Source organism: Petaurus breviceps, unplaced genomic scaffold, assembly GCF_028583685.1.
Source record: "Petaurus breviceps papuanus isolate PSGF00001 unplaced genomic scaffold, PetGlider_PUasm1.0 37, whole genome shotgun sequence".
Taxonomy (NCBI): Eukaryota; Metazoa; Chordata; class Mammalia; order Diprotodontia; family Petauridae; genus Petaurus; species Petaurus breviceps.
The window spans coordinates 98,722,430-98,742,791 of record NW_027186296.1 but is presented as its reverse complement, the minus strand read 5'-3'; the positions used below and the strand labels follow the sequence as shown (position 1 = coordinate 98,742,791).

General features: G+C 35.9%; 1 protein-coding gene and 1 long non-coding RNA gene across 4 annotated transcripts in view; one reads left to right on the top strand and one right to left on the bottom strand.

The window, feature by feature from the left end:
• The window catches only part of WDR11 (WD repeat domain 11), a 95,875-nt gene that overhangs the window by 49,371 nt on the left and 26,142 nt on the right, over positions 1-20,362 (bottom strand). For all 3 annotated transcript variants that reach the window (XM_069099102.1, XM_069099103.1, XM_069099104.1), the window contains exons 12-15: positions 11,508-11,614; positions 7,855-7,930; positions 5,631-5,739; positions 4,452-4,576 (exon numbers count right to left, since the gene is read on the bottom strand). In XM_069099102.1, coding sequence (XP_068955203.1) covers positions 4,452-4,576; positions 5,631-5,739; positions 7,855-7,930; positions 11,508-11,614 — 417 coding nt within the window. The remainder of the gene's footprint in view (positions 1-4,451; positions 4,577-5,630; positions 5,740-7,854; positions 7,931-11,507; positions 11,615-20,362) is intronic.
• The window catches only part of LOC138169559 (uncharacterized), a 332,356-nt gene continuing 312,012 nt past the window's right edge, over positions 19-20,362 (top strand). Inside the window, exon 1 of the long non-coding RNA XR_011170382.1 lies at positions 19-906. This is a non-coding gene — a long non-coding RNA (uncharacterized lncRNA). The remainder of the gene's footprint in view (positions 907-20,362) is intronic.

The window sequence follows — 20,362 nt, the reverse complement described above, 5'->3', positions numbered from 1 at the left end:
AGAAATTAAAATAAAGACAATTTTTTTTCCCATAAAGTTAAATCAAGAGTTTAAAAAAGACATAAAATAAGAAGTCTGAAATCATACATATATGGATTCTTGGCCTACTGAAGGTGGATAGGCCATCATCAATTACCAAGAAAGTCATACCTCGATAGGAAAGCTAGCTATTAAACACTCTAAATAATCTAAACATAGGACTGAACAAAGAAACTGATGAATGTTGATTATCACTGGGATCAGCCTAAATATTTTTGGCAGATGATGAAGATACTTCACTAGCAATCTTTGAAGAAAGGCTTAATAACCACTTACTGGACATATTGCAGAAGTGACTAATTCCTGTTCAAGTTTAGGCTTGGATTAAATAGTTTCTGAGATTCCTTCTAAATCTGAGACTTTGTGAAATTAAATGCTAGTTTAACTTTGCCAGAAAGGGAAGTGGGTGGGGACAACTGCATCTTATTCCACAGGGCTTTTTCTTTCCTTTCTTTTTTTTTTTAATTTTTGGGTCTTTATTAATTTGTTTACTTTTAGTTTACAAGATTCATTTCCACAATTCCTTAAGTTTCAAATCCCCTCCTTCCCCCCTTTTCCCCCCCCCCCCCCCCACACACACATAGCGGCATACATTCAAGTATACTATCTGCAAATACTTTCACATTAGACATTAGTCAGGTTATAAAGAAGGATTGTATCAGATGGAATGAACAATGGGAAAAAGGAAACAAAACCAAACAAGAAAAAGAAAAAGAGCAGATAGTTTGCTTCAATCTGGATTCAAGCTTAGTTCTTTCTCTGGATGTAGACATCTCTCTCCATCATGAGACTTTTGGGGTTGACTTACAACCCTGAATTGCTGAGAAGAGTCCAGTCTATCAAAGTTGGTCGTCGCACATACGTTGTGTCTGTAATTGTGTACAAATTTCTCCTGGCTCTACTCTTCTCACTCAGCATCGGTTCATATAAAGCCTCTCCAGGTAAATATGAAGTTCATCTGCTCCTAGTTTCTTATAGCACAATAGTATTCCATTACATGTATATACCACAACTTGTTCAGCCATTCCCCAGTTGATGGGCACCCCCTTAACTTCCAATTCTTTGCCACCACAAAAAAGAGCTGGGATAAATATTTTTGTACATATGGGTCTTCCTCCCGCTTCTATGATCTCTTTGGAATACAACCCTACAAGTGGTATTGTTGGGTCAAAGGATATAAAATTATTTATAGCCCTTTGGGCATAATTCCAGATTGTTCTCTAGAATGGTTGGATCAGTTCACAACTCCACTAGCAATGCATTAGTGTTCTGATTTTTCCACATCCTCTCCAGCATTTGTCATTTTCCTATTTTATCATCTTAGCCAATCTGACTGGTGAGATGCGGTAACTCAAGAGTTGTTTTGATTTGCATTTCTCTAACCATTAGTGATTTAGAGCATTTTTTCATATGCTTATAGATAGCTTTAATTTCATCCTCTGAGAACTGCCTGTTCATATCCTTTGACCATTTATCAATTGGGGAATGATTTCATTCAATTCTCTGTATATTTTAGAAATGAGTCTTTTATCAGAGACATGGTTTGTAAAAATTCTTTCCCAATTTTCCACTTCCCTCTTAATCCTGGTTACATTGGCTTTGTTTGTACAGAAGCCTTTCAATTTAATGTAATCAAAATTATCCATTTTACATTTTATAATGTTCTCTAATTCTTGTTTGGTCATAAAGTCTTCCCCTCTCCACAAATCTGACAGGTAAACTATTCCTTGCTTTTCCCAGATTGCTTACAGTATCAGCCTTTATACCTAGATCATGCACCCATTTAGAATTGATTTTGGTATATGGTGTTAGATAATGGTCTATGCCCAGTTTTTGCCATACTATATTCCAGTTTTCCCAGAAGTTTTTGTCAAATAGTGAGTTCTTATCCCAAAAACTGGGGTCTTTAGTTTTTATCAAATAGTAGATTACTATAGTCATTGACTGCTGAGTCTCGTCTATCCGATCTATTCCATTGATCCATTGCTCTATTCCTTAGCCAGTACCAAGTAGTTTTGAGGACTGCTGCTTTATAGTACAGATTAAAATCTGGTATAGCTAGTCTACCATCCCTAGCATTTCTTTTCATTAATTCCCTTGATATTCTGGACCTTTTGCTTTTCCAAATGAATTTTGTTACTATTTTTTCTAGCTCTATAAAGTAGTTTTTTGGTAAATTGATTGGTATGGCACTAAATATATAATTTCATCTAGGTAAAATAGTCATGTTTATTATATTACCTCCACCCAGCCACGAGCAATTGATATCTTTCCAATTAGTTAGATCTAACTTTATTTGTGTGAAAAGTGTTTTGCAGTTGTGTTCATATAGGTCCTGGGTTTGTTTTGGCAGGTAGATCCCCAAATATTTTATAACGTCTACAGTAACTTTAAATGGGATTTCTCTTTCTATCTCTTGGTGTTGAATTTCATTAGAAGCATACAGGAATGCCAAGGATTTATTGTGGTTTTATTTTATATCCTGCAATTTTGCCAAATTTATTTATTGTCTCAAGTAGATTTTTACTTGATTCTCTAGGATTCTCTAAGTATAGGGGGCTTTTTCAAAAGATACTTCAATTTATAAGGTTAAAAAAAAGTTAAATATTGTTTTAATAGTTTCATTAATATCTCGTTAATTCACTTTAAACACAGAAAAATGTAGTAAACTGCATAGCAAGAAAATTTTAAATTGAAAATAATTCCAAAATAAATATTATCTTTATAAATATTTTATAAAATATTCAAGACATAGAAACACTGTAAAGTGTGTGTGTGTGTGTGTGTGTGTGTGTGGGTACATAGGATATGACAGCTAGATATATACATCTTCCATTAAAACCCTAATGATGCTTTCTCATGACAAAAAGACTTAGAGTAGGGCCAGTGAAAAACTCCTATAGCTACATGGAGACAGATTACTTTTGAAAGAATGGCCACTCATAAAAGCATATGCTAATATGTAAAATTACATATGTTTTGAAGTAATAAAATATGAATGAAAATATTACATAACTTTAAAAAATAGATTTTCAAATCCATGATGACTGGTCAAAGTACTCTTAGCTACATGATTTCATCAATGTAGGTACTCCTGATAGTGGTACAGATTATAACCTCTTGTCATTTCATCTTGCAGGACTCTTCTCCTTATCTTTCTTCAGTCAATCCTCAATGGACCAGCCTAAAGTGCTGCTACTTCCTTCTGGTTTCAATATCCAAGTTATTTGCTATCCATCACTTTCCCTCTATGACTGGTCAACGTGCCTTTTTCCAAGTCTACTTTCAAGTTACTTATTGCATGCCAGTTATTGCTGGTAATGACCTGTAGCCTACCAATGTCCACCATACATTTTTCCATGGGCCTTTTCAGTTATCTACGATTTTTGATACTTCTGAGATTTGGGTGTTTCATGATTCATAGACATACATATATAAACAGCAAAAAAAGTGGTGTGTAAATGGCAAAATTTTGCACCAATGGGTTACCAACAGTCAAAAAAATTATGACCTACTGACAACCTTCCATGGTAAAATTTTTTTGTATTTTGTATGCTCATACTTGCAGCATTTCCAGCTTGGTGGGCATTTCCATACTTGTAGCATATTCAACTGTGAGAATCTGCACTCTCCTGGCATAGCCTTTGAAACACTAGTATTGGTTCCCCTTCTCTGCCATTTGGGATAAAATGTATTATGTAAAACAGCTTTGAAAAATTCCCAAGTACTATACAAAAGAATGATATTATTATTACAATATGGCTTAATAGTATTTGCCATCTTTATAAAGGATGGAACAATCTCTTTTTGTTCCCAAATTTCAACAAATTTTTTGTTTCTTTTTACAATCATTAAATTAAAATTGGATCCCAAGGAAACTTCACATTTACAATGAACAGAACATTTCTTGTTCATCATATTTTTATCTCCTCTAGTTTTAAGTTGACTCAAAATACAGATGTATTGCTATAGCTCTCTAATCTAAATATAATAGGTAATCATTTCACATCAATGTTGATCTTGATTGCAATTAAAAAAAAAATAATTCACTAACTGAAACACTAATGAATACCCACTTAAGTAATAATAAGAGACCTACATTTTTAAATTAAGACTCTCTCCCAAGAGTTTATTTAATTTACATGTATTTGGAATGCATTTTCTTATGCCTTTATTACCACACTGAAATTTCAGATGGTAAGCAAAAGCAGAGAATATTAAGGAAAACAAATGTAAATAAAGATTTTTTATTCATTAATTACATTAATGTGCTGATATTAGTGAGCTTATTGAATTAAGCAATAAAGTAAATAATTAGCCAACTAAAGAGAATACTCTAAGATGAATAGCATTTGTATTGTTCAAAAGGATCATATTAGGAAAACAAATTTAGATGAGACAATGAATCCTACCTGATCACAGAAGATTCTACACTACTAAGTTCTGCATCAGAGACTACAGTTTGTCGGGCCATAGCCTCTCGAGTAGCAAGTTGTTTCTTTCTTAAACTTTTCAAATTGTGAGATGGTGACCACTCCTGTTAGGAAGAAGTTGAATAAGAAAAATGTTGTACATTCCTTTATTTATAAAGATACTAGAAAAGCTTTGCATGCCTAACCTTGAACATGTTCATTTATTACTGTTAGTTTTAAAGAAAGTATCATTTTCTCTTTTGGCTTTATAATCATTCATTCATTTAATAAGCATTTATTCGTTATCTACTATAAGACACGTATTGTACTAAGCAGTTGGGGACACAAAGCAATACAAAATCCCTCATCCACAAGGAATTCAGAGTCTAATGGAGGAGACAACATGCAAACAAGCATGTATAAATCAAATCTATACAGGAAAACCTGGAGATAATCCCAGAAGGAAGGTAGAAAGATTGAGCACCAGGAAAGGTTTCTTGAAGACAGTGGGTCATAAACTAAGATTTGAAGGAAGCCAAGGAAACCACAAAGAGATCAGAGAGCATGGGGGATAACCAGTGAAAATTCTCAAAAACTAGATAGAGAGTCGTGTGTTTGGAAAGTAAGGAAGCCAGTGTCAATAGATGGAAGAGCATGTAGAAGAAATAAGATGTAAGAAAACTGGAAGACAGAAAAGGGGCAAGTTGCAAAGGGCTCTAAAAATTAAGGAAAGAATTTTGTATCTGACTCTTGCAGTAATAGGAAGCCACTGTGGTTTGAGAAGATCAATTTTACAGCTGAGTGAAGGATGGACTAGAATGTGGAGAAATCTATGGCAGACAGAGCAACAGCTACTGAAATAGTCCAGGCATGAGGAGATCAGGGCCTGAACCAGGGTGGTAGCAGTATTAAGGAGAAAGGGGACATATGTAAGAGGCATTACAGAAGCAGAAACAGGTCTTGGTAACGGACTGGATATGGAAGGTGAGAATGAAAAGTGAAGGATGACAACTAGGTTAAGAGCCCGGATTACTGGGAGAACAATGGTACTACATATTATTCTCAAGAGGAAATTAAATTTATTTATAGAAAACAAATTGCACAATGAATTTAAGTAATATCACAAAATATAAATCCAATTACCTAGTTAGTTGTACAACTATGAATGAAGATGCTTACCAAAGCAGTGATAGTGGGAAAATTTTTTGACATTTCTCTCAAGAGCGTGCAGGTTCTGATATCCCATAACTCCAGGGGTTTATCTTTGAATACAATTGCCAAATATTGTCTATAACAAATTAAATTGTTAATTTAAATATCACCACTGACAAAAAATTCTTACCATTACTGAACAGAAATATGTAAGTAAAAATACAGAAAAATACAAGAAAACTCAGCTCCTAAAAAATAACTATAATGACTAACATTATTGAATCTCATTAATATTGAAAGCAAACTTGCAACTTAGATGGTGACTTTTGAAAATACTTAGAACCTAACAGAATGTAAGATGATGCATTTATTAAGCACTTACTATATGCCAACCACAGGGGATTCAAATGAAAAAGCAAGAACAGTTCTTGCTCTCAAGGAGCTTATATTTGAGGAAAAATAACACTTTGAAAAGTGTTAGCTAGGCAGGGATACTTTGGTTCTGTAGTCACAGGATGGTGAGTGGGCCAATAAGGAGGTAGACTGACACAACCTATCCTATGGCAGAGTTGATTTGATCATAATCCATGGTTCCAGAACTGGAGAAAGGACAATAAACCTTTATGTGAATATGTGACATTTGATTGTGAGGCTCCCCATACCCCTCAACCTTTCTGGAGCAGTCAAAATCTGAGGAAATTTAGAATAGTAGAATTTAGAGCTTATAGCAAATAATGAGATACAGCACAGGGGGACTATGATAGAAATTACAAAAAAATAACATTAGACAGTTTTTTTTTAAAGTAAGATAATACATTAAAATGACCAAATCTTCTTAACGATTATCATTTTGTAAAATGAAAACTTTTAAGAATCATTATATATTTGTTAGTCAGTCAACAATCAATTTTAATAGTGTGCTACAGGCTAGGCACTGTACTAACCACAGGAGACAGAAAAGTAACAATAGTTCCTGGGCTCAAGGAACCTATATACACTGCCAGCAACAACTAGGCCAAAACTTTACTCGCCTTTCCTGAGAGTATCCTACTCTAGTACTATACTTCATACTTCAATATTTTAGAAGAACGATGACTTCATCTTCTTGGATACTTAGTCTACTCAAGTTGGAGGCAACTGCTTGAGGTCTTAGCAGACTATTTCATGAGCAGTTTCCAGCAGCTGAGAAGCCTCTCTGAACTTGTACAACGATTCCTGGCATGATAGTTTGCTGCCAGGACTCTGCCAGAACCTGACAGAGCTTGTGTTCCACCAGCATTCCAAGAAAAACTCTATACCAAAATGAGGCTCTAGAATAGGACTTATATGCTGTATTTTAAAGAAATTTGAAGAATTAAGTGTAGCTAGTAAAAGCTATATTTTGTAGCTACATTTTAAAGAACATAAACACAATTCCAGTATACAGTGCGAATACTACCCCGAAGAGTGAACATTTTTATCAAGCTCTTGTTAGAGTAATATCTTACTCTATTCATCTCCAACTTTAAATAAGTTGGTTTTTAAAAGCAACCATTTGTCAGTTGTTAATTTTTAAGATATTGTTTAGTTTAAAATACTCTCAACAAAAAACAAACAAAAGCATAAAGTATTTGTCATTTCATTAGCAAAGGACAACTCTTGGTGTGGGGACTCCTATCTCTCCTACTGAAGAGATAAGCTATTTACAACTATTTAGGACATTAAATCTTAGAAGCTGATTTAAATGTAATGGTTAACTGATTTGTTCTGGCTTATATAGATAGAAGTATCAAGAGGCAGAATTTGAACTCAGGTGTTCCCAAATCCAAGCCCATCAACAGTTAAGGAAAAAGTTTAAATAAGTGATTTGCTATCTTTAATTGTATAGAAAAAGAAAGCAAGAATTTACTTTCAATTTCCAGAAATATTCTGTTGTTAATAACACTTTCCAAAAGGGTGAGGAACATTTTAATCAACAGAGATATTAGTAAAACAACAATCATCTTAATGGTTTTAGAAAGAATAAAATTTTGAAAAAAAAAAAAAAGGACCTCCCCATTTTGTATAAATTTACAATGAAAAATTGTAGCACATTATTGCTATGATCAAGATATTTTCTGAGGTTAATTATAAAATATCATTTTGTTTTGTTTTTTCCCTAAAGTATCCTGGAAAAATAATGAATAGGATCCTTTAAGTTCTCACTATATTCATAATGACATCAAAAGAAGACCCAAATGTAATAGCACAATGCTCAGGCTGACATACTTACTTCAAATGAGACACTTTAATCATTTCAATGGCTGGCTCATCATTGCCTCTCTCACCACGAAATGCAGTGCTTCTGCCTGTGACACAAATATTATTTATGAAAAAATACTAGAAAATATGAAAGACGCACAAGAAGTTAAACCAATATAAAAAAAAAACCCTAGTCATTTTTCCTTATCTATGCTTGTCTTTATTCATTCTATTTTTCTGTTAGCACAATATCTACTTCCTAAAAAAAAAAACAAATTTACTGAGAGGTATCATAAAAGCTGATGGGGCTTAAAATACCTAAACGAAAATGTCCAAAAAGAAGTAAATTTTCATGGGCAATATGGTCTTCATTTCTTCTGTGGTTTTCAAATGATTTAATTTTTTTTCTTTTTTTTTGGAGGGGGAAGGCAGGGCAATTGGAGTTGAGTGACTTGCACAAGCTCACACAGCTAGTAAGCATGTCAAGTGTCTGAGGCCACATTTGAATTCAGGTCCTCCTGACTCCAGGGCCACTGCTCTATTCACTGCACTACCATGACAATTTAATTTCTAAGCTTTGTCTATAAAAATCTCAAAGTACCCATGAAAATTTATCATTATATGAAATACATATCAAATAAAATTTGTAAAGGTCTTATAATTCCAAAGCTTTATCTAGAAAAAAATTTTTTTTAATTTCAAACTTCTGTTTGTCTCATGGTTTCCTGTCTTATGTTCAATTTACAGATATAAAACATTTTTTTAAACAGGATCCCACCTATAATTTTCTATATATACTAAACTATACTTACAAATGTGAAATTTTTGTGCAATTATCTTTATTTTCCATAATAACAACTGCTGAAAGATAGCTATTCTATTACAATATTGCAGTATAAAAATTAGCAGATCAAAGAATTTGAGGGCTGAAAGGGACCTCAGTCTATCAAGTCAAAACCATAAACCTCACTGTAATATACCCAACAAATATACCCAATAAAGATCTCCAGGGAGATCTGCTACCTCGTGAAGCATGCTGTTCCATTTTTCAAGATTTTTCTGACATGCAGGCTAAAGCAGCCTCCCTGAACTCTCCATCCACTGTTCCTGATTCTACCAACAAGAGCTAAACAGAATTAAGTTTGTAATAGACAACCGAGAAAGCAAGACAGCGAAACCAATAATAATTTGATAGGAATGTTTATTAACCGGCTGGTGACTGCCTCTCAGAGGGAAAGACAGCAGCGAGCTTTCTGTTAGACATAACTTTATAGAAAATGTGATTGCTAGCAACAGAATATGCTTCTAAGGGGGTGCAGTGCCATTAGTATTGTTCCTACTGAAGCGAAGCCTTAGTATTGTTTCTACTGAAGTGAAGCGAAGACATAATCCCTTAGCAAAACCTTGGAATCTGTGGGAATCTGTGGCATGTTTCTACCAACACAGGTGAAACATTTCTTTACTATTGGGGCCTATTAGGTGGTTTCCAAGGAACCTAGTAGGGGTCCCATCTAGCAGGTTTAAGGGGCGTTGGTGTATGATTTCTGGTGGTCACTTCAAGTTTAATCCCTCTTTCATGTGACAGCATTTCAAATATTAAAAGGCAGCGATCATATGACTCTTAAGTATTATTCTCAAGGTATATAGCCCCAATTTCTTCAACCAATTCACACTGGGTCACACAAGGCCCTCTTCTTATTTCTCTCTACTTTTACTAAAATCCTTCTTAAATTGTGGTAATTATGAAAAATATCACCTACTTCTCTCTATAGTCAAGGAAATTAAGCAATGACCAACAAAAGCAAGCAGGTCAGACAGTCAAAATATAGCCAATTTAAAAAAACCCAACCAAACCTGTATTTCTTCTCTCATCCACACTGACAGAGCATTTCACCATTTTTTATTGAAAGGAAGATGGCAATAATTTTAAAATGAGCTACTGATTTTGCTTTGCTTTCTTTGCCTCAAAATGACTATGAAAAAATTCCTTTTATCTACAGCAGGAATAATTAATTTGTATAAATAAAAATTTTTCCCCCAAAAGAGAAATCTTTGTTAGATATAAGTGAACACACTGTTACAATAAGGCTTTTATGTATAGGAAATAACTCTTTTAAAACATGAGGTTTTAAGTCAAGGGTGTGTGTGTGTGCACACGTGTGTGTGTGCATGCTGATAGCACTCCTTTTAGCAGGAATTTTATTTTAATGCTTTTCCTACAATAAAAGAATGCAGTATTTCACTGATAATCATGGTGGGAGAAATGTGTTAAGTTGCCTAACAACTTGGAAATTTGTGGAAATAATAACGGGAAAAAATAGAGCAGTAATTTTATTTAGTGAGATACCAGATAAAGGCATTTAAGTACAGTAGCTATGCAGTCTGGTACTGATGCCAGAAGTCCACGGAACTCAACACCCTGGAAACACAGTTTAGAGATAGAACTGATGCCTTATGGTTCAATGCTGAACTCTGTTATTACAGATGATGATATTTTTAGAAGTACACTTTAAAAATTATAAGAAGCAATAATTATTGTAACTGCCTGAAGATATTTATTAGTGGAAACATGGAACACTACTAATACGGTAGTACTTTAAAGGAACATACAAAGTTTTATCAGAAATCCTCCATTTAAAAACCATTGAATGAATCATAAAATAATTTGGAATTATTGGTATATGAGTACTTTCATATTCTTCTACTTGAAACTTAAGCAGTTCTAAACTTTAGTAATCATGAACAAATAAAATTTCAGGAATGTTTTCCAACATAAAGCCTTCACTTTCTTATATTAATTTCCCTTATTCAGTTAACCAACTATGACCAAAAATTCTAAATTTGTGGATTCCTTAACCTTTAAGAGACTTTTAAGAGTATTCTTATTCTTCAAAGACCAAAGCATTTAACAGAAAATTTAGTCTTTATTAGGTGATTATGGATAACTGCTGAAAATACAAATAGGTTAATATATACAGGAAGTTATTTTGCAAAATGTTAAAAATTTTGAATATGTATGGTGGACTTGGATTTGGGAAGACCATTTTGTAAAATGTTAAAAATTTTGAATGATATATGTATGGTGGCAGGAGGGGTGGAGGAACAGAAGGAATTAGAATTCTTTTCTTTTTGGGGTAGGGGAAGCAATATGTGTTTTCCACACAAAAGGATGATCGATTTCCGTAATTTTAGAGCCTCCCCCAACTTGCTTCTTGCAACCCACCCTCCCAAATAAGTAACTAGTGGATGGAAAACAGACAAAAGACAGGGAGGCAGGGAAGAAAGAACACAGATGACTGAAGATATGAGACTGAAATCTTAGTTCCAGCCTGGCTACAAACTAGGCTTCTGATCTATGGGTCTTAGTTTCCTCATCTATAACATGAGGTGACTGGATTAGATATCTGGGTTCTTTCCAACTCTTAAATTCTATGCTTATAAACTGAATATCCAGGAAAAATCATACACAGAAAAGACTTGGAGACATATTATTAATACCAATTTCTAAGAACAGGACTACATACTAAATTTGTTTAAATTCAACAAGCAATCAAGTACCAACTAATACAATGCATTATGCAAGGTGCTGGTAATATTAATAAAAAAATGATAAAAAATTTTTGCCATTATATATGGTGATGGGGGGGGTGAGAAAGTGAAGGAGATAACCCTAAAGATACAAACCTGTTGGAAGATCAACCAGCTGAAGCTCATTTCTCACTAAGCCCAAGTTGTTGGGTGTTGAGGTAGCAAATGAGAGAAAACCAGTCAAACTTGTCCATTCAATTCCCCTACAGAAATTTCAAAAAGAGAGATATGATATTTAAAATCAGAAAAACAATTTGGAAATAACATTTTTGCACAAGAGTGAAACAAATAAGGTTACACGCACACACGCACACGCACACACACACACACACACACACACACACACACACACACCCCTACATATAAACAGTAATGTGATCTTTGTACTTAGAAACCCCATTAACACTAATTTTCCAACTTGGGATGAGCTTATTTCTAATAAAAATTATATCTCTATATGTAACAACAAAACACCTCCGGTATTAAGTCCACAGCAGGCAAAATACAGAAAAAAGCATGAAACTCCCTGCACTATTCAATGAGGACTATAGTTAGGAAACAGCCAGGAAATCCCAACTGCTTAAAAAACATTTTCTTGAAATATTCAGAATAGGCTGCTGAAATTTGCTATATTTGGGAAACTTAGTGAAACAAAGCAGCTGGGTATTTATGAAGTTCAAAATTAAGGAAGGACCATGAAATACATGTTAAGATTTTCATAAGGTTGAAGTTCTCAAGACAAAAATCATAGGGTCATAGATAAAGAGCAAGAAGAGTCCTTAGAGGTGCTATAGAACTGAACAAAAACAAACAAAAAACATCTCATGGTGATAGACTGAGATGAACATTTAAAATACTCTATTAAGAAATGCATCATACCAATGTAATAGACCTTTGACTATTACCAGATAGAGAGTCACTATCAATTCCAACCGTCAGGTTTTTCAGATGAAGAAGTGGAGGGCCCTGCTTGTAATCAGCCAGTCAATCCAATTATATGCACCCCATGGATGAGAAGCTTTAGTGGTCTGATTTTAATGGGGATGAATGGTTGTGCATCACTTGATAAGGCCACTATGTGAATTCAGAAGACTCAAGTTGGACCTACCTAGGGCCTCTTCCACCAACTAGCTGTGTGCCGTGGGCAAGTCACTTTACCTCTGGATCTGTTTCCTCAGGGGAAGGGGAGAAAGAGAGAAAAGCCTACTAAATTACATGGTAGGTCACTTTACTCTGGTGCTGTAACATCTGCCATCAATATTACCTGCTTTCTGTATTAGTGTGGCAATCATCTCCCTCACTTCAGTTCTCCTTTCCTCCAGCTAATCCTGTATACTTCTCGGAGGACAATTTTCCTAAATAACTTTTTATCGTCCATCTCCTACTCATGATCTACAGTAGCCCCCATTGCATAAAATACAATCTTTTTTACCTGACATTCCAGCCCATCAGTGTTACACTATGAATTATATTTATTCCTCTAAAATAGGACCATGGATTTAACATGCTGTTCTAAGTTTTCCCAAATATGATAGGATTATCTATTTATAAATTTGCCTTTGTTCCTTGCTTTTCTTTTCCCTATCCTAGTTTCCTTTTTAGACATTTCATCTGATAACTCTTTTTAGAAGGTGAACAAAGGAGACATGAGTCACTTGAGGATTTATTTTGTCTATAAATGCAAAATACTGTCAAATAGACTTGTCTACAACAAACAAGCAATGTCTGGCACTGATGAGGGTCATCAGGTATGCACACCCAAAACCAATGCTAACAACGGACTCTGTTTATTGACAATGACACCATTGCCTTGAAGCATGATGCATTCCAATTTTGCAAACTATTAAATTAATGTCTGAAATGCACAGAATTAAAGGACCTATACTCTTTGCTCTCCTTCCATTAAAATGGAGGAATCGGGGGCGGCCAGGTAGCACAGTGAGTAACACCACTGGCTCCAGTGTCGGGATGACCTGGGGATCAAATCTGGGCTCAGATACTTAGCACCACACCCAGAAATAACTGGCCGTGTAACCTTCAGCAAGTTACTTAACCCCGATTGCTTAATTAATTAAAAAAAAAATGGAGGAATCATTTTCTTCGGAACCTTAGAGGTAGAAAAAGAAGAGTAGTGGTCTGAAATGAGAAGGAATAACTGGCTATGGCCTGTATCACAGACAAGAGTCTGTGATAGGAAATAGGGTCTCTCCTTTCTTCACACAGTTATCACTTCCAATCGTGTGGTTATAATAAAATTTGTTATATCTTGTTAAATAAGCTTTAGTAAAACACTGAATTTTCTCTGGATTTTGTTTATCCTACTTATTATTATGGATAATAATGATTTGTCTACAGTTAGCTAAATAGCAATTTCTAATCACAACATAAAAGTATATTGATGGATCTAATAAATGGTCATTTGGAGGAAATGAAAGTACTTGATAATTTACTGTCATGAACATGTACTATCACAATGAAACAATGGTTATTTTTGAAGAAAATTCTGTAGCCTAACCTTTCATTTACAAAGCAGCTAGAAAACATGATAGAAAAGTTTATAATTCATAAAATTCATATTGGTCTCAGTTTTTCGATATTAAAGTATATACTATTCACAGAAATAAAAATACAGGCAGTAGTTAGAACAGATTTTGATCTTTCTTTATAAATTAAGTGGGTGTAATGGTAATGGCGATTTGAAGATCTTCTCTGCCCCTTGTAATAGCAAGCAAACAAGTACTTCATGCCTTGTTTCAGTTGAGCCTTGCTCATGATTATATCAAGTCTTGGTTAAGAAACAGAACTTGGGAAACTCACAGTGGGAGGTACTTGCCAAAGACAGGTACAGGAAGGATGTAAGAGGTGAGAACAGGGAGGAGCTAATGACCAGATAAAACCTGAACACAAGCTGAGAGAGAGCCAGAACTGCTGGAGCAAGCAGCATGGAGGCTGAGCAGTTAGCATGAGTGAGAGATGGGCATTCCTGTTTAAGGGAGCCTGTTTCGTTTTGAAGACCTGAGGGAGGGAAAGTTTAGGAAGGCTTGGAATGTTGGTGTTAGCTGCATTGGTTATGTGTACCAACTTTGTGGTTACTGTGATGAATTTGGCTTTCTGGTTTTGGGAATAGGCTTTCTGGTGTTTGAATAAATGCTTTGGTTCTGTCCTCCATGTGGAGAGCCTGTTACATTTTGTGATTCACAACCACACCAGCATATTCACAGCCACCATGGGCACTGTGAATATTGCAATGGTGTTATAGTGGGCCTTTAAAGGGGTTACAGAAAAAAAAAATCAGCATTTTTTTTTAAATGTGTATGCTTTTTTTTTTTCTCCTATTAGAGCTCTTTCCCTAGATCTACTAGACTGGGATTTCTAATTTAAGCATGAATCATATGGCACACCAGCACCAAAAGTGAGTATTCACTTCTTGTTTATAAGTGAATATCACACAGAGTAAAGAGGTCAACAAGGATTAAAATTATTCCAGTTCCTATTCACTGGTGACAACATACACCAGGGAAGAAATCATCTACAGAAGCAAAACTGGCAATTTTTAATCCATTCCATGGAACATTATATACAAAGGCTGATCATGAAGGATGGCTGGAAGTGAAGAGTACATTTTTAAGTCTTTTCTATGTTTACTCCCATGATTCAGACACCTTTTCTTTTTTACACTGTTTGCTAGAACTTGCACTATATGACAAGGACATAAAGTTGCTTCTCTTTACAAGACATGGGAAAACTATTGTTATTCACAGTATGTTGGTTTATATGAGATTCCAGGAGTACTTCTGGAATCTTTTTAGAGAAAATATAAACTCAAGCTGGGATCTAAGGCAGGTAAGATACAAAAGGAATTATTTTCCAAACATGGGAAAATGAAACTATTGTTAGAAACAGGAAAACACGTTGCTGCTGTCAAAATCAAACTGTTATTTTCTTGGCTGTCTGAATAGACACTAAGAATACAAAATGATTTGCTAACCATTTATTTAGGATGGTATCTGGGCCTCATGTCAACCGGACAATTGACCATATTCTATCAGCCTGCATTATGTGGGGCAGCAAGGTTTGTAATAAATAATGTTCTTTTAGACCTGAGATTTCACTGACACAGGGAATTCAGTGAGAAAACACTTATTTACCTATGGAAACCGGATACTCTTCTGCCAACTAGAGAGTAGTCTAGACCTGTGAGAGGTTAAGGGATCTGACTGTAGTCAAAAAACTTAACATAATGTCACCTGGGACATGAGCTCTGGTCTTCCCAACTCTCAGGCCTTTCTCTAAGCTTCCATGTTGCTTCTCAGCCAGTTAAGAGCCAATACAAGAACACATTAATAGTTTCCAACAATTCTCAATATAAGTGCAATAACAGCAGTAAAATGTGAAAACCAGTTAAAGATTTGACAATGAACAAGATCCAAAAATGACCTACTCTTATAATCTATCGATCCACATGCATTTATGAAATACTCTGCATGCTCCAGGCCCTTTGCCAGGCTCTATGAAGCTTTGGATTATCACAAATGACATTGGGCTATATTGTTTTCAACTAAGTCCACTGCATAAACAATAACAATCCAAGAAAACATTCAAACTAAAACTTCCAAGAAAATTTAAATTTATTATCTGAAACCACTAAGTATAAGCAGTCACAGTTGAAAAAGACAAGCCAACATGCATTTATTGCAACTAAAGTAACAGTAGAAGTTGGTTGAAATATTTACACAGCACAGGCAAAAAAATAAGTTTTTAAAAATTGAACTTTTACATTTTTACGTAAAAATACAGAATAGTTAAGCATTAGCTAAATTAGTTTGACTTTAATGGTGAGTTGTAATAACAAATAACAAGAAATTTTATAAAGGTTTTTAATTTTTTATATCATACCCACACTAAATAAACAAAGATAGCATCTTCCTAGGCAGCATCATACAGTGTAAAATGTGAATGATCTTGAAAATGGCAATTAAGGGGAATCATGGCAGCACAGTGGATTGAGTGTTAAGCCTGGAGTCCAGAAGACTTGAGTTCAAATCTGGCCTCAGACACTTACTAGCTGTGTGACCCTGGGCAAGTCACTTAACCTTATTTGCCTCAGTTCTTTATCTGTAAAATATGCTGGAGAAGGAAATAGCAAATCACTCCAAACCTTTGCCAAGAAAATGCCAAATGGGGTCATGTAGAGTTGGACATGACTGAAAATGACTAAACAACAAAAAGGTAATACAATATCTCATGCACAAATAAAGAGGAAAAGCCCTTGGTTATACTTTATTTATGAGTCCACAGAAAAGAACTATTTTGTGAGTAGTACTTAAGGGTAGTATGAAGAAATTAGCTGAGTTCCTCCTCAACTCACTAAAAAAAGCCTTCTGAAGAGATCTAGAAAACTCACCAGACTAAAACTTGATCAGGAAATCCAAGAAAAAAAACTCATAGTGAGCCATTTTTCCAGTATTGGGAAGTAGACAGGTTTATAGACCCTGGGGACAGGAGACAACCAAAAGCCTGTCATGCAGAGTACTCCTGCACAAGAGACTGGCTGTGATGCAGGAAAAAAAAAATCCCAGGGCGGAGTCAAGATGGCTGAGCAGAAACAGGTCCTCTGTGCGGCTCTGGCTTCCACCTCCTCCAATTCACATAAAAATTGACTCTAGGGGTGGCCAGGTGGCCCAGTGAGTAAGAGCGCTGGCCCCGGAGTCAGGAGACCCAGGATTGGTTCTGGCCTCAGATACTTGGCACCCACACAAAATAACTGGCCATGTAAACTTGAGCAAGTTACTTAACCCCAGTTGCTTAAAAAAAAAAAATACAAAAATGACTCTAGACAAACTTTGGAGCTACAGAACCCACAAAATGACAAAGCTAACCTCTCGCTGAAGACAGACCAGCAGGCCGGCAGGAAGAGGCCAGCACAGCCTGTTGGGAGTATAGTCCAGCCCCACTCCAGCCCAAGGTTTTAGCCTTAGGGTGGCCTGACCAGCCACCTGATGGAGGGACTTCAGATCACCAGCAGCTGTGGCAGTTTCCAGAATTACCAACCCATAGATGCCAAAGACAAAGTAAGAGGTCAATGTAGACTTTGCGGGGAAAGGGAATTTGGGAATGCAGTCCGGCCTTTGCCCCCAGGGCATGCAGCAGCCCACCACCTGGCTGCTTCAGAGCCACAGGCCAGCAGATTGTAGGGGGACCAAGTGACCAGTCTGAGGGGTAATCATTCTTGCTTTAACCTGCTTGGATCTGGATTGCTGTCTAGTGTGGAGGTCCTGGGGTGCGTGACCAGTTTGCCAGAGCTTGTGGAGGCTTCAGACAGGGCACCCAACTAATAGCTCCAGCAGCAGCTAAAACCCCAGCATTTGGGATAAAGCTCCATCTCCTGGTAGCAGTCCTACTGTAACAAAAGGCTCAAAAGTCAAGTCATTGAGTGGAAATATGAGCAAGCAAAGGAAGGAAAGCAAACAGAGGAATCTGACATTAGACTTCTATTTTGGGGACAAAAAGGATCAAAGAATGGAACAGGAGGAAGACAGGGAAGTCAGAACTCCTGCACCAAAAGCTTCCAAGAAAAATACGACCTGGTTATAGGCCATAGGAGTTAAAAAAAGGATTTTGAAAACCAAATAAGAGAAGTGGAGGAAAAATTGGGAAGAGAAATGAGAACAATGCAAGAAAATTATGAAATGAGGGCCAACAACCTGATTGAAGAAAATAACACCTTAAAAAATAGATTAACCCAGATGGCTACAGAGGCTCAAAAAGGCAATGAGGAGAAGAATGCCTTAAAAAGCCAAATTTGCCAGATGGAAAAAGAATCTCAAAAGCTCACTGAAGAGAATCATTCCTTCAGAATTAGACTGGAGCAAATGGAAGCTCGTGACTTTATGAGAAATCAAGATACTATTAAACAGATCCAAACAAATGAAAAAATAGAAGGCAATGTGAAATACCTCATTGGGAAAACCACTGAGCTGGAAAATAGATCCAGGAGAGAGAATTTTAAAATGATTGGACTACCTGAAAGCCATGATCAAAAAAGGAACCTATAAATCATCCTTCAAAAAATTCTCAAGGAAAATTGCCCTGATGTTTTAGAACTAGAGGGCAAAATAGAAGTTGAAAGAATCCACCAATCAATCACCTCTTGAAAAATATCCCCAAAAGAAAACTCCTAGGAATATTATAGAAAAAATCCAGAGTTCCCAGGTCAAGGAGAAAATACTGCAAGCAGTAAGGAAGGAACAATTTGAATATTGTGGAAACACAATCAGGATAACACAGGATCTGGCATCTTCTACATTGAGGGACAGAAGGGCCTGGAATATGATATTCTGGAGGTCAAAGGAGCTAGGATTAAAAGCAAGAATCACCTACCCACCAAAATTGAGTATCATGTTTCAGGAGAAAATATGGTCATTCAATGAAATAGAGGACTATCAAGCATTCTTTTTTTTTTTTTTTAAAGCAATTGGGGTTAAGTAACTTGCTCAAGGTTACACGGCCAGTTATTTTTTGTGTGGGTGTTAAGTATCTAAGGCCAGAACCGATCCCGGGTCTCCCAACTCCAGGGCTGGTGCTCTTACTCACTGCACCACCTGGCTGCCCCTTCAAGCTTTCTTGATGAAAAAACCAGAGCTGCACAGAAAATCTGACATTCAGATGCAAGAAGCAAGAGAAGCATGAGAAGGTAAACATGGAAAAGAAATCATAAGGAATTTATCAAAGTCGAACTATTTACATTCCTACATAGAAAAATGATAATTGTAACTTCTGAAACTTTTCTCAGTAGGAGAATAGTTGGAGGGAATATAAATGTATATACATACATATATATGTCTATATAGGATATACAGGCATATAAATATATATGTGAATATGTGTATATATGTGTACAGGTATACATAGACAGATGGCACAGGACCAATGAATAGGAAGTGATGATACTTAAAAGGTGAAATTGAGAGGTAAGGCAGGAATATAATGAGAGGAGATGGGGAGAAACCAAATGGGGTAAATTATCTCATATAGGAGAGGCAAGGGAAAACTGTTACAATGGAGGGGAAGAACAGGAAGGCAAAAGGGAATGAGTCTATCTTACTCTCATTGAATTTGGCTTAGGGAGGGAATGACATACACACTAAATAGGGTATCTCACCCTACAGGAGAGTAGGGGGGAAGGGGACGAGAAGGGGGATGCTTGAGGGGAGGGCAGCTTGGCGGGGAGGGACGTTAGAAGCACACATTTTTGAAAAGGGACAGAGTCAAAGTAGAGAACAAAACAAGTGGGGGCCGGGATAGGATGGAGGGAAATATAGTCAATCTTTCGCAATATATCGACTATGGAAATGTTTTGCGTAGCTACACATGTACAACCTATATTGAATTGCTTATCTTCACAGTATGGGTGGGCGATGAGGGAGGGAGGGAAAGAATTTGGAATTCAAAGTTTTAAAATCAAATGTTTAAAAAAAAATACATACATACATATATATATATATATATATATATAATTATATTTTTTTTTTTTTTATGCAACTGGGAAATAAGGCATACCGGCACTGGGGTATAGCGATCCATCTTGCCCTACTGGAAAGTCAGAGGGGGATGGCAGAGGATATAGAAGACAGCAGATTGCTGGAGGGGGTATACAGTAGGACCACTGTTTTGGGATGGTGGGTAGGGGAAAGACAGGGAAAAATTTGTAACTCAAAATCTTGTGGAAATGAAAGATGTAAACTAAAAATAAACATAAAATTTAATTAAAAAAAAAAAAAGAAAAAAGACAGCTGTTCAACTTACAAACTGTTCAAGAGGACAAGAGAAGTTCCAAAGCAATTTTATTCTTCTCATACATAACAAAGTATGTCTACTCTTCTAATATGGACCTTGGAGTACTCTCAAATCTCTCTAACTTTTGATTCCAGATGTCCCTACACCCGTAAGAT